The 14945-nt window shown below is 33.3% G+C and overlaps 1 protein-coding gene and 1 pseudogene across 2 annotated transcripts; one reads left to right on the top strand and one right to left on the bottom strand.

Annotated features, from left to right (window-relative positions):
* The first annotated feature begins 331 nt into the window (after positions 1–331).
* LOC145618046 (lipid phosphate phosphatase gamma pseudogene) lies at positions 332–7254 on the top strand (annotated as a pseudogene). Its single transcript, XR_014107837.1, has 2 exons — positions 332–1347; positions 7005–7254. The product of XR_014107837.1 is annotated as a lipid phosphate phosphatase gamma pseudogene (transcript).
* A 2772-nt stretch (positions 7255–10026) lies between these two features.
* LOC145616960 (uncharacterized) lies at positions 10027–12343 on the bottom strand. Its single transcript, XM_081671673.1, has 2 exons — positions 11930–12343; positions 10027–10295 (listed from the first exon to the last, which is right to left on the bottom strand). The coding sequence occupies exons 1-2, from the start codon at positions 12341–12343 to the stop codon at positions 10080–10082; spliced, it is 630 nt and encodes a 209-aa protein (XP_081527799.1). The 3' UTR covers positions 10027–10079.
* Positions 12344–14945: the final 2602 nt, after the last annotated feature.

Below are 14945 nucleotides of genomic sequence, written 5' to 3'. Positions count from 1 at the left end.
TCTCTCCCTCTTTCTTAAATACCGTGAAAAAAAAAACACAAACCAAAATTATATATTTTATTTTTGGTGTTAAAAACCCATAAGGGAGGGGTGAAAATCGATCTTATGATTTTCTGGAATCGGGGGGAAACTCTAACCACTTGAGCTATCCCTCACCCTCCTAACAAAAATTATATTATAGGACTGAGGGAGTAATTATTTTCAATTTTAACAGCTCTATACACAAGTAAGAAGACTAAGAACCATTCAATTAAAATTTGGACGAAGCAGTGTCAATTTGTCAAACAACAAGACCATACGAAGTACTCCGTATATTAATAGCAGTCCACGTGTGGCTGACTCCGTGGTTCATGTTGTTTTTCCATTTTTCATGCCAATTCCACCATCAATCACAAATGGTTACTTCCTTCCAGAATCACTTTCAGACACGTTCTTAGAAATTTGCTACCATTACATTGCATCACTCTCCAAAAAAAGTCACCGCTTTCAGATCCAATCGAATTTTCTACCGATTCAATCACCCCAAAATTCCCACTTATTTGCTCTCAATTGATCCCCAATTTCACTAATTCTGCAGCTCACAGATTGATCACAAACCCTAATTCCCAGAAATTGATTTCAATTTCAATTTCAATTTCCCACCTTCAATTTGATCAACAATGTCGGCTTCGCCATTAAAGGCTGTAACTCTGACCCATGTTCGATACCCTAGAGGAGATAAAATTGGGCATTTTCTTGCTTGGATTTCTCTGGTGCCAGTTTTCATCAGTCTTGGAGGTTTCGTAGCTCATTTTTTCTTCCGCCGTGAATTGCAGGGGATGTGTTTTGCTCTTGGTTTGATTATTTCTCAATTTATCAGTGAATCTATCAAATCATGTGTGCAACAATCGCGCCCTGAAACCTGTGCATTGCTTGAAGTATGTGAATCCCATGGTTGGCCTTCAAGCCATTCGCAATATATGTTCTTTTTCGCTACCTATTTTACGCTGTTGAGTTATCGAAAAGCCGGGTTTTTTGGTGGGAATGAGAATAAGTGGATTGTGGAAGTGATTGCTTGGTTTATGGCTGTGTTAACTATGTTTTCAAGGGTTTATTTGGGGTATCATACCATTGCACAGGTCAGCGCCGGTGCGATTTTGGGGACGCTTCTTGCGTGGTCATGGTATTGGGTTGTTAATAATGTTTTTATCCATTATTTTCCATTGATTGAGGAGAGTTACATTGGGAGGACGTTTTATATCAAGGATACTTCTCATATTTGCAATGTCTTGAAGTTTGAGTATGATAATGCAAGAGCCGCGAGGAAAAATATGACTGACAAAAGCAGCTGATTTTCAGGAGGAAAGGGTGAGTTGCTGTTCTTTCTATTGCTTTTGTTGAGTTGATGATGCTTTGAAATCATTCTTAACTATGCATCTTGTTCTATGTTGCTATGATATGGTTTCAAGTATTTTTTATGGTGTTATTGCATTCATCTTATTCAATAAGTGCTATTTTGTGTAATGTTGTGCGAATATAGAATTTTCCAAACTCTATGGCTAGGGTAGTTGAAGATTTAAAGGATTATAGTAAAATTAGTTTTCTCTATCTCAAGAGAATCAAATTAATCAAGTAGTTGGTTTTTATACCGAAAATTCAGCAATTACAATCTAAAAACCAATTCAGATAAAATGTAAAGCATGCAGATTAATTGTGTGATTGAGCTGAAATTTAAGAAGAGATTTAGAAAATAAGAGTTTTAAGGAAAGCTTGATATAAGTTTGTACACCCTCCATATCATTTTATGTTGTTTGCTTCTCATTTTCATGGGAATTAATGGGAATGGAGGGAGTGACAATGTTCCGTAAATTGCATTAAATGAAGCACTTTGTTGGTACAAATTGCTTTTACCGTAAAAATAAGGTAGCAGTAAATGCATGGTTTGAATATGGTTTTGGTTGCAATCGCAGTTGCAATGAGCTAATGATCACGATTTCTCGGCAATGAAAATGTTGCATTGATCGCAAATCATGTCGTGATTGTTGCCGATGCGAATTTGATTTCAAAGCCTTTTGGAATTTTATAATAGTTTTAAGCTATTAGAATAGTTAAACAAACCAATTAGAGGCTTAAAGCCAATATTAGGAGACAAGGAATCTTTTAGTGTATATCAAGTAACTTTTGAGTAAAATGGGCCGGAGGTGGGGTTGGGACATTTGATTTGGATGAGATTTGTTGTTTTTAAAAAGCAATGCACAAAATCAGACGATTTAGGTAAGAAAAATCCTTAACAATTTGGCCCAACCAAAACAATGTGTTGTATTTTTACACCATGGTAATTGGTTGAATACACATGCTTTAAGGAAGGATGTGCTTATTGTTTTCGCTAATAAAAATGAAGTAAACACAAATGTTTTGGGTATGAGTTATATTTTATTGTATTTTATTTTATTTTTATTTTTATTTTTATTTTTTTGGGGTTACTAATGAGATTAATTTTCCGATTAAAACAAAAAATTCGTGAATACTGTAAAGCTAACCAACTTTGCGTAACCAAAGATGAAAAGGTCTCGGTTAATAAACCCATTTTTCTTTTTTAAACCTAGAGAAAAAGTGTAGTTGATCAACTTCTCTAATACTTTTTTACTGATTTCATTTCTCCATCAATTAAACTAGATTTTTCCTCCCAATAACCCCAAATGTGTCAATATCACACTCAATTTAATCTTCAATACCTCGATAAATGCAACAAGAAATCAAAAACACCTCTTTAAAAGCACAGAGATGCAAGCTTTTAGATGCCGGAATCGTCATTAACGGACCATGAAAGTGGTGGCGGAAGTGGTGGTTTGGTTATTGAAACTACTTAACTCCTTAATGGTGTGAAAGAAAAGGGAAAGAAAAGAAAGGGAGGGAGTGGAAGGAGTGGGAAGGGAACGAGAGAGGAGGGAAGAATGATGATTTTTCTTTCTAAATTTGTCTATTATTGGAGAGATCAATTTCTTACATTATAATCCTTCCAATTCTCTCCCCTCCTATCCCCTTCCTTCATCATTTATTATCCAAATATAAGATATTACATCTCTCCATTTCCCTTCCCTTCCTTTCCCTCCATTTCCTTCAATCCAAATTAAGTATAATTCTAACACGTATTTATTCTCTTACACTGCGCTCAACGTTAATAATCCCGCTAATATCAAAATCCTCTAATTTTCAACTTACTTCCTTTGATTTTGTTGACGAGAGAGAACTTGAAGGATGAGGAGAGAATTGAATTATTAAGAGAGAATTTAGATATTTGAGAAAATTCACGAGGGCTGGTACTTAATGGTCTTGATCAATCAAAAATCATAAACCTTTTTTTTTTTTTTTTTTAATTTGCATGAAATTGAAGAGAGATAGCATAGTTTTGTAGGGTCCTTGAGAAAATTGAAGAACAATGGAGACACATCGAGAGAGGGAGATATAACGCTTAATATGTGGAGAGAGAGTGAGAGTGATACCGATCAGATGAAGTAACAGGTGAGATTTCAATCAAATATATTGACAGAATCAGTGCACTTATGATATATATATCGAATAAAATATCATTGGGGCAGCATTTTGTGGACAAGTGGGGTATTTTGGATAGTTTATATAAATATTCAGGGTAGTTTTTTTCCAAAAAATGTGATAAGCAGGAAACAAATCAAAGATCCAAACTGGCATAATTTTGCAACAACCAAAGAAGAATCCAAGCACTTTCTTATGGCACTAATCAGTGTAAGCACCCCAAGTACAATCTACCCGCATACTCCCATTTTTGTTTTTCACTACAAATTAACACGAGTGTCAGTACAAGCATGCTCTCTTTTTTAATACTTTGTTTCACTACAATTGCAACACTTTGACTTCGACACTATTTACAATTTTACATTGATTGACTTTTATGATTAGTAAAGAAAAATATTATCATATGAGATTTTGTTAGTTTTGTTTTACTTTTTGCTTTCATAATATCATTTTTTAATAATTTTTACTTATTTATAAAATTTCTCTTTGAATTATAGTTTTGATTTAAATTGGCCTCTTGGATATTTAAGTGATTAACCAAACCTTTTTTACTTATTTCCTTATTTTCTTATTAGTAGGCCAAAATTTATCACCCAACTAATGCTTTGTCAATTAGTTCTATCACACCTTTCAATATATAGCTTGCAAAGTACGAGTGAGGAAAAGGAACCATTGGATGAATAGTTAAATCATCATCATTTAAATTTTCTATTAACCAATTAAGTGATATTGGGATAATCAAAGAGTAGCTTCACATTATACTAACAAGTGTAATTGTTAATGTGATTTTATACACTTGAATCTATGCCATAGTAGTTGTTAATACTACATGATTTTTAGGATATTTTAGAAAATAACATCACAAAAAAACCCAAAATTTGATTATAACAACCAAAATAAGAATAAAAAAAAAACCCAAAAAATTGGTTTCACCACTACTTAACTTTGCCATCCTAAAAACCATTAAGTGGTCCCACACTATACACGTGTTAAAAGATTTTTTTTTTAAAAAGAAAAACCCTAAAATGCTAACCTAGCCACCACCCCCACCATCGACGCCGGTTCCATTGCCGTCACCCATACCTAGCCCTCGAACCGCTGAAATCTTTGATGGACCTCCAAAACTGTCGCCGACCCACCGTAACCCCAACCTAAACCAGCCGAAACCCAGCCACACCATCGCCAAACCACCATATCCCCGACCGAAACAGCAACGTCACCCCCACCACCGTCGCCGAACTCCTCTCCTTTCCCCTACCCAAAACCGTCGCCGAATCGCCAAAACCCCAACCCACACCAATACCCAAACCCACAAACCGCCATACTCCTCTCACCCTCACCCTCACCCTCACCCTCACCCTCACCTGTACTTAAGAACCAAATCAGGGGTGAGGTTGGGGTGGTTTCGACGGCCGGTCGAGGGTGGTCGGCTGGGCTAGATTTGTCGGTGGTCGAGGGTGGTCGGCTGGAATTGGGTGAGTTGGGGTGACGGCGAGGGGAATCGGCGCCGATGGGTTAAGATTTTAGGGTTTTCCTTTTTTAAAAACTTTTTTTTTTCACTTTTTTCATTTTTTTCAATCTAATAAATAATTGACACGTGTACAATGTGGGACCCACTGGTTTTTTTTGGATGGCAAAGTTAGTGGTGGTAAAACCAATTTTTTGGGTTTTTTTTGGTGGTGTTATAATAAAAGTTTTCAAATTGTGGTGTTACAATCAAATTTGTGTGATTTTTGTGGTGTTATATTCTAAAATTTTCTGATTTTTATAGCAAAGGGAATAAGATAAAGCCACGGATGAATTGATACAAATCAAATAAATAAAAAATAAAAAAGGAATGAATCAACCTTTTGTATTCTAATTCTCATCATGATTCATGAACAAGTGCAAACATCTTGTCAAAACCAATGTTAGCCACTTAACAAAAAATGACAAATGACAAAAACACTTGTTTTAGGCTCATTTTTTTTTTTTTACCCTTTACTGGTCACGAAACTGGTATCTTTTTCTATTACTAATTGTCGCCTGAGAGATTCTCTTTGCTAAGTTGCGACTTACCCTCTATTTTTTTCCCAATTTGGTCAGTTTTTCCTGTTCAGGTCTCACTTTGCTCCTTTCACCTTGACTTTTATGTTTTTTATTCTGCAAAGTTATATCCATAACACTAATCAATCCGCTCAGTATCCTTAGAGACATAAGATTTCTTCAATTTCAGCCCTAATTTTTGATGAATAACATCAACTTAACCCTGTTAAAAACTTTCAAGGTGAACAGGGGTGCTTATTTGTTTGCAGCCTTGCTACCATAGGCTGTAAGTGGGCATTGGATGTGGGGAGATTTGGAGTTTATTCCATGTCTTTCGGTCTTTCCTTTCTTATATAAATATATTTATAACTTTTGCTGTGGTTGCTAGTTTTCGTAAACAAGTCTTCTCAATTCCATTCGATGTTTTTTTGATATATATGACCAAGTGATGTTTTGGTCAAATTGATATTCTTGAGGTTTAAACCCCCGTTCCATCTTCCTCTGCCCAGCTCTTTTAGGTCTAAGCAAATAGAGAATAGAGGGAGTGGTGCATGCATGTGTGTGTAGGGAGGGGCAGAGGGATGGATGAAGTAGGAAGGTGTTGAAAGTACTATTATGAGACGGTGGAGTGAATGAAGACATAATTCATGGAGAAGGAATAGGAAAGGGAAAAAAGCTGGCTGACAGAGAGGAGAGGATACATGTGTGTGTAAAATGGTTTTACCGAATATGTATTAACCAGCCAAAGACATTAAAGCTGTATTTTTTTTTTTTTTTTTTTCTTTTTCCTGTTTCATTTGCTTGCATGTGACTGATTTTGTGATTTTCTGAAATGTGTTGGAAGATTATTTATATCTGATATTCAAAGCGTGTTTACATCACTTCTGTTATGTTCTATAGAAAAAACAAAAATTATTTTAGGAACTAACATGTTATCAACTGTAGATCAAATGTGAAATAACATTACATACAAAAGCATCATTTTGGAACCAAGGTGGGTGAAGATTTCTATATTTCTTGTAGTTGTCATTGAGAATTCAGATGTTAATGTGAATCTAAACTCTGTAATCTGGTTGAATTTGGATATTATGATAAGTTTACTCACATTGCATATTCAGAAGGATTTCCCTTTTATACGCAATTAAGTTCAAAACTTTCATGATTGTTTCGATGAGAGATGGACTAATGTGGCTGACCTATTCTTTTCAGTGTAAAGTTTATAACAGTTCAGTTTTTAGAGGTATAGATGAGTGTTGGTTGTGCGTAATATTGGTGTTGATAGTTTCTTTTCTCTTGCAACAGTCTTGTGAGGGTATGTGACAGCCCCTTGTTATGCCGTCATATGTGACAACAGTGTTTTCAGTCATTTATAGATCATTTTGTTTAAAACAACAAAACAACGACTATATACTTCGTATTAAATAACTGCATTTTGTCGTCTGTACCAGATAAATTGTTTGGTCGAATGGTTTCGGGACACCCACATTATGGAAGGTTGCATTATGCTTGATTTGGCAATGTGAAGCTGGAAAATGACTGGAGTTTTGCGTGTACGGCGATGGAGAGGGGCTATAACACCATCGTACTACTGGATATTTTATTTGTTCTGTTTTTGTTTTTGTGAAATGAAAGTTATAAATATGTTATAGGATACTAAAAATGGCAGCTAACCAAGCCAAGATCATACTTAATGCTCAAGGATTTCCTAAGAGTTTAACCCATAACACTTACAATAAAACTAAGCAAGCTAACCAAAGACAAAACAAACGATAGAACTCAAATAGGACTTTTAGATGAAACCAATGCTAGTAGACACCGTACTTATCATATAATAAAGCTATAAATGCTCAAGGATATCCAAGGATTTGTCGAAAAGTAAGCCATGCTAAGCATAGAGAATGAAGGCCATATCACTTTTCGCCCCAAACCAAATTTACTGCATTCTCTCCACTAGCCTCAAACCCATCTTTTCAAGATGGCATCTCATGGTTCCTTGAAGGAACTTGAAACAGATAGATATAAGGTCCACTCAAATGTTTTGGCATGACACAGGCTTAATAGGCTTGAGTTTCATCTCCCTCCAGATTTTGAACCCTGACCCCTTAGGTCAAAAGGTCTTTTTAGGTTACAATGTTTCGGCTATCGGTCAAGGCTAAGGAATGGAAAAATATGGGAATATTTAGCCCTATATGTGAAGCAAATGAGTGATAATTAATCCATGAACTCAAAAAACGAGCTTAGACTAACATAAATACCAACCTCTTGAATGACTGATCGATCCACGAATAACAAATTCCGTCTTTCTTTCTGCTCTAATAACCAATACAAACTTTCAACACGACTTGCTTCAATTAACAAAAACTAAGGGCGTGAAATGAAACAGATGGCTTGAACGCCTTGAAGGCATGTAATGTTGTTTAATCAATAAAAGGGATAGCATCAAATGGCTAGCAAGAGGGCGAATGCAAAGGAAAATGAAAGGAAATAGAAACTCTATCCTAGAAATGAAGATAGTCATCAAAGAAAATGCCTTTGTCCTCCCTTTAGGTGGTTATGTCAAAGTCTTGGAAAACTTAAGTCCTCGATAAAAATGTGTAATGTCAAAGATCTAAAGCCACTTAACAGTACAAGAAATGATGAGGCTTAAACATATAAATCTCACACAAAGATATAAAAAAAACAAACTTTTGGGGTTTCAAATCAACCATGGAGATCGACACCATCTTACCACAAACAATAAGCTAGGGCCGGTCCAATTACTTCTTAAATAGTTCAAAACCAATTATCCTAGCACAAGTTACGTTAGGACGGACTTTGGATATATCAAGGCATACATGACCTTAGAAGTTAAGAAGCAAATAATCCAATAGCAGCGGTCTTAAAGTATCATGTCCAAAAACGAAAATTGAAGAAAGAAATGAAGGAAGCATGGAATTCATAAGAAATTCTAAGTAGCATACATACAAAGATCGTTCATCTACAACACCAACGATCACCAAATTTTATAAAATTAAATTCACCTATTCTAATATAATCTAAAAAATTATACAAACAAAAGGAAAACCAAAGTTAAGCAAGAACGACCTCACCAAATAGACGTTTGTAAAGAGGAAACTATAAACTTTGAACGGAGCTTGCATACCATTTGTTTTGGGGTTTTTTGTCCCCCGGGAGAGTTACAACTCGAAGACTGATCCTGCCGGCTCTGTACCTGCAAAATTAACGGAGACACCGGTTGGATGGTGCTCCGCCTCCAACGCTCAAGTTAGTAACTTGAAGTAGAGTAAAAGGTGCGGAAATTAAGGTGGGGATCTGCTTGGATTCCAAGCTCAGTTGTCTTTATCAAAGGGACAGTTTTTTGTTAATGGAAAAACGTGTCCTCTAAAAGAGGGGAATCTCCTTATTTATAGGGTCCTTGGGAATTGTACTCCTGATTAGGGTATCAAACCCTAATCATTGGTGGGCTGCGCCGCATTTGCGGCTTTCTCGGGATTTGGGCCTGAAGGCCGACATTCTCCCAAATACCTGGGACGACACGTGTCGGGCAGAGATAGGTCCACTTCGGACCATCCTGGGGTTGACACGTGTCGCCCTCTGATTGGGCCACTTGGCGGGGTAAAATTACCCTAAACACCATTCATCATTCTGATGTTTCCAAACTCACCTACATGGCTACATGGTGATAAAGCCATAAAGAAAAACAACTATACAAGGAAGGATAGTAAGAAATCACAATTAAATATTTTATTTTCGGGTTTGGGTCATTTTAGGTCAATGATTTCGGGTTAATTTTGGGTCTTTTTGTTACAAATTTTATTAAAGTACAATTTAAGATATTAATCGTCTCTTTCAAAAAAAAAAAAAAGATATTAATCGTCAAAATAAATAATGCTTTAACAAGAATGAAATCTCAAACGGTGCAATTATAAAAGTTGAGGAAGTTCGCATAAAATGCAAGTGAATATAACTAGCAAAATGAAGGAGTTTATTGCACCACATTATAGCAATGAAATCACAAATGGTGCAATTAAAGATATAAATGACCAAAAAAGCGTGTTGGAGATCGCATAAAGTACGTGTGAATATAACTTATCAAAACGTAGGGAGTATAATACAGTAATACACCAGATGTCCACAGTGTTAAGGAAAACTAAATAAGCAAAACAGGGAAGATACATAACAATACAAAACCATAAATATATCGTTTTCTTCTTCAAACAATACAAAACCATTGAGGCATAGTTTATTGAATAGCTTACAAAATACGTTATTTAAACAATAGCTTGAAATTGCAAAATGGAAAATGCAGAATAAAAAAAGTTCTAAAGGCCCGTTTAGATGATACATAAAGCAGAAGGATCACATTCATAAAAAGAAAATATTTTTTTTTTTAAAAAAAAAAGTAAGGAAGATCACTTTCATGACATACATATATACGTCTTCGGTCAAATTAAAGTATCAACGTGACTATTAATTCTGGACATAAGAAGTATAATGTTATGTCAATGACAGTCTCAATCAAATCAAGACTCGGAAGTAGTTTCACGAAGGATCACTCGATTAAAGTTTGCACCAAGCAAAGCCAGGTTGTCGTGTAGAAGCATAATTTCAGCAGATGCGAAAGCACCAGTCATGTGATCCAAGTAGCTACTTTTGCTGCTAGATGCATCCAGTTTTTGTACAATATCTTTCCATTCCATGTTCATGAGCTTACTAAGTTCCCCAGCTTCCACATACACCTAAAAACAATAAAAAATAAAAAAAAAATAAAACATATATAAAAGAACCATATATCAAACAAAATTACATAACAAGTAAAGTTTCAAAACAAAATAAGACAAAATACTTGCTCCCTACTTTTTTAATTGAAATATTTTGACATTTGATATTCTTTATAAGCTCTACTTTAACAATGCAAAATGTTATGATTTAGAGTAATGATAAAAAAAAAATCGTGATTTTGTTCGAAACGGTACTAATTAAGTCTACTATATTATTGTAACATCAATTTTTTATAATTTTTATTTATTTCTTCTATTTTTTAAGTGTTACACTGTAACTGATGTAAAGTTTTAAGTAAATTAATTAATTGATACAGAGAGGGAAACAGAGGAGAAAACAGAGGAGAAACCACGAGAGGAACAAAGAGAGAGAGAGAGAGAGAGAATGGTTCGAAAACGGCGAGTGAGGAGAGAGAATTTTAGATCTAGGGTTTATGTTGGAGGGATTTATTCCGGATAAATCTCCAGAATAAATGAACTCCAATTCATCCATCAGATGAATTGAATGAGGAGCATTCAATGGAGGTAGTTGGGGAGTTGATGAATTTAAAGGGTTGGGGTATAATTTTGGTGGGAATGATTAATCTAACTAATCAGTGTTAGTTTTTAATTTTATGTTGTTAGTAAACTAATAAAGATGAATTAATAACATAGTAAGGGTAAATTGGTAAATTTGCCTTTAAAAATTTACTATATAAGGAAATAAATTGGAAAGTTGCAAGTAATGTGGACCATCCGAAAAAGGAAATAGTTGTGAGTAAAGTGGACCGGAGGTAGTATAAAATATGTAAGTGGAGAATATAATACATTAATAAAATATAAGAATAGATTATAGAGTTTTCTTTTTTTTCTTTTTTTTTTTTAGAATTTTGAAAAGTAAAGATACGAGAAAGAAACATATAATAAAAAAATAGTACTGAGTTTGAGTATAATATGAAAACAGTTGCATTTGGTTAGTATAACAGTTAAAAAAACGGATGGAGTATTGATGATTAGAGATATAACTAGTTTATGGTCCCGTGCAATGCACGGATTTAAAAGAAAATGTATTTCAACATTTTTTTTATAATTTTTTTCTCTTTATAAAAAGTATGACAAAGGTCAATATTTTTTTACTACAAAAATACTTCTTATTACATTTTAGGTTGTATATACTACCCGTATGATATATATATATATATATATATATATATATATATATATATATATATATATATATATATATATATATATATATATATATAAATAAATATTACGTACAAATTTATATTAGAAACTATGCATATCTTTTTAATAATAATAATACTTCGCTTAATTTTTCTATAAGTTTTTGCAAAAATGTTTTTATTGAATTTGTTAGGAGGGAAATAACATATTAGTAAAGTAGGGAAAACAAATTATAATGAGTAAATATTTCCTTAATTAATATGGCAAAAAAGTAATAAAAAAAGGGCGGGAAATTATTTAACCAGATTTCGACAAGTGTCATGTTTTATTCGCCTTTAGTATAATGTAATTGATTAGTTGTTAAACTTGTATGTCAACAAACTTAGTAAAAGATGTCTCAACTAAAAAAATGGTTGAAGTATTACTTTGTGTTTATCAGAACTCTCATCCTTGAACCAAGCTAAGAGATATCCAAGTTGAAGTAGATCGTTATCAAAGGTGCCATATATCACCGCCGCCTTACAACCTATGATCACGGGGCCAGGTCCACCTCCGCCGGGTACCGGAACATGAGGAAAACCCTGAGCCTTATGCATAAATGCACCAGTATCATTACTCCCACCAACATTCGTAGGTGGTTTCACTACAAAAAATCCAAAGCCATCAAGAATTTTATTAAGCATAATTGGCCGGCTTTGTGAATTTTTCATAGCACCTGCAACCGTAGCAAGTGGAACATCGGTTGCGCCTTGGTTGTTGGTTTCTAACAAGGTCTGCGCCACGTTCATCAACTCATTGATTGTTGCTTTCTCTTCAGCGGTTAATTCTACCAAAGACATCGTTTCCTAGTTTGATACCTTCATTAAAGAAAACGGTATTAGAAGACCAACCTTATTCAAATAAAGGTAAAACGTTGAATTCCATGATTAATATATGTACTAAATTAACTCCCGTGCAATGCACGGATATAATAATAATAAAAAATTGTAATTATGTAAACTTCACAAACATATCAGTCCAAATATGTACATAATTCTTTGTATTACAATTTACATACGATATTATTAACATAAACCAAACTACACAAATCAGAATAATATAAACAAAAGAAAATTCACGTCTAGAATAATGTTTAGCGAACTTTGTAATTAGATGGAGATAAAAGGTTACATTTCTTCTTCTTCTTTTTTTTTTTTTTTTTTATAATTTTTTTTAAGGTTTTTAAAAGAAAAAGTAATGAAAACTAAAAAGTTAAATGTACTGTATTAAACTACTCGTACTTTACAATCAGTATTTAGATTTTGAAAAAGAAAAGAAAAAAAGTTTAGGCCGGAAAAAATGAAGGAGAAGCTGACACGTGTACAATTTGAAAAAAGTGATGATGTCAGTGGTTGTTATTTTAGTATATTTATAGATTTAATCAATATTATATAAAGCAACGTGATGTAATATTATGAATCAAATATGATCAATTTGTCATCACAAACAGTACAGTTCTCCTCAAGATGACCATAAACAACAAATTAAACAATAATGAGGTATTATTAAAGAGGTAGGAGAAGTAGAATATTAGACTTTGTTCTATTCATATTTTACGTATGATTGGAATAATATTTAGCAATTTTTTTATTTTTATTTTTTTTAGGAAATATTATTTAGCAATAATTAGATAAACACAACTGTCATTAAATTAATTAATATCAATTGTTTGGTAAGTCTTGTGTGTGTGTGGCTAGCCACCTGGAGTAACCAATTAACCATATTAGCTACTCCCTCCGTCCCCAAATGATAGTCACTATTTCCATTTTTGGACACCCAAAATGTTAGTCACATTTCACAATTTTAGGTCCCATACAATAACACAAAATGACCTATATACCCTCATTTTTTTTGGATGTATTATCTGTGCTTCCCAAAATACCCTCATATTTGCCTTTGTACTTGTGCCTTAATTGAATGAGTTGTCTCCCTTTTTAATGACAATGAGTTTCTCTCTCTTCTTTTTGTGTTTGCAAATGATTGGGTTTTAGTTCCCATGTACTTTATTTATTTCTCCTTAATTCCTGTGATTTTCACCCAAAAGTGACTATCATTCGGGGACGGAGGGAGTATAAAATAATCATTATTCATTTGTTAGGTAATCTTGTTTACTTCTTTTTATAAAAAAAAAAAAAAATAGTAACCTTGCTTATTCATATGAGTAACCCCATAAGTCCATAAAAGTAACCCATATATATATATTTTACAAGCGAAATCAAATAAAAAAAAAAAAAATACGGAGTACTATGTAACTCCATGTTTCTTCGACTAATTTCTTTTGTTTAATTTTGGCCAATGAAAAATTAACGAGACTTTTATCAAATGGCAAATTTGTAATTAAATGAAAAAAAAATATAGTTCATGGTAAAACCGCTAGCACCAGTAGCGGTTTTTACCATCAATAGTGTTTTTTCACGATTCATAGTAAAACCTCTAATGGTATTAGCGGTTTTACTATGAGTAGCGCAAGAAAACAAAAACAAAAACAAAAAAAAAAAAGCTTATGGTAAAACCGCTAACACTATTAGCGGTTTTTTCTTAAATATTACAAATTTGCCACCGTGATAACAACAACTCATGTTTATCAAGGAATTAAACTTGTATTTTCTTGAAACTAACATCACTTATTTATGAGATTAATTAATCCCAATTTTTCTTTGAAATTACTAACCCCACATGCATCAAGGTAACCCCTCTTGCTTATCACCGTAAGATTCAATTAAATATTTTAAATCTAAAGTGACAACACTACACAACTAGCCACACATAAAAATTTATGCTTTATTATATACGCGCACAAATATAAATATTTGTTTTAACTAAAGTAGGCCATATAATGAATCTAATAAGATTTCACTAATTGAGTATATTATTATTTCTTACTTTGTACGGAATATAAATTACTCCTATTTATAGTCAAACTTTTCAATTGCATGATCCAAAAAGAAGGTAAAATAAAAATTAATGGATGGTAGTAATTTGTGCACAGCCGACATTATGATCAACTAAAATGACTTACTACCATAAATAAAATAATAGAATTATGATAGAATTTATACCTCGAATATAATAATGAATTTGAAGAAGGTTGGAGTATGAATTACAATGTATGTATGAAGATTGAATACATTTGAGTTCACCATTTGTATGTATTTATAGAGGGTACGAACAAGAGAAATTTCCCAATGAAATAATTTTGTACAGCGACCAATATTAAAAAAAATAATAATAATATGTAAATAAATAAATAAATCGGTCAAAATTATTTTACACGACGTGAGGCCGTGTAGGATATTAGCTGTCAACTTGCTATCAAGCTCATCATCTTATCCTAAAAATATAATATTGTACAGTAGAACTTCATATAATAAGTTGAATTCTTTTTATAAGAGAAATTAATAC

Source organism: Chenopodium album, chromosome 26 (assembly GCF_948465745.1).
Source record: "Chenopodium album chromosome 26, dcCheAlbu1.1, whole genome shotgun sequence".
NCBI lineage: Eukaryota > Viridiplantae > Streptophyta > Magnoliopsida > Caryophyllales > Amaranthaceae > Chenopodium > Chenopodium album.
Note: the sequence above shows the minus strand (reverse complement) of the source record. Positions and strands in the feature narration are given on the sequence as shown.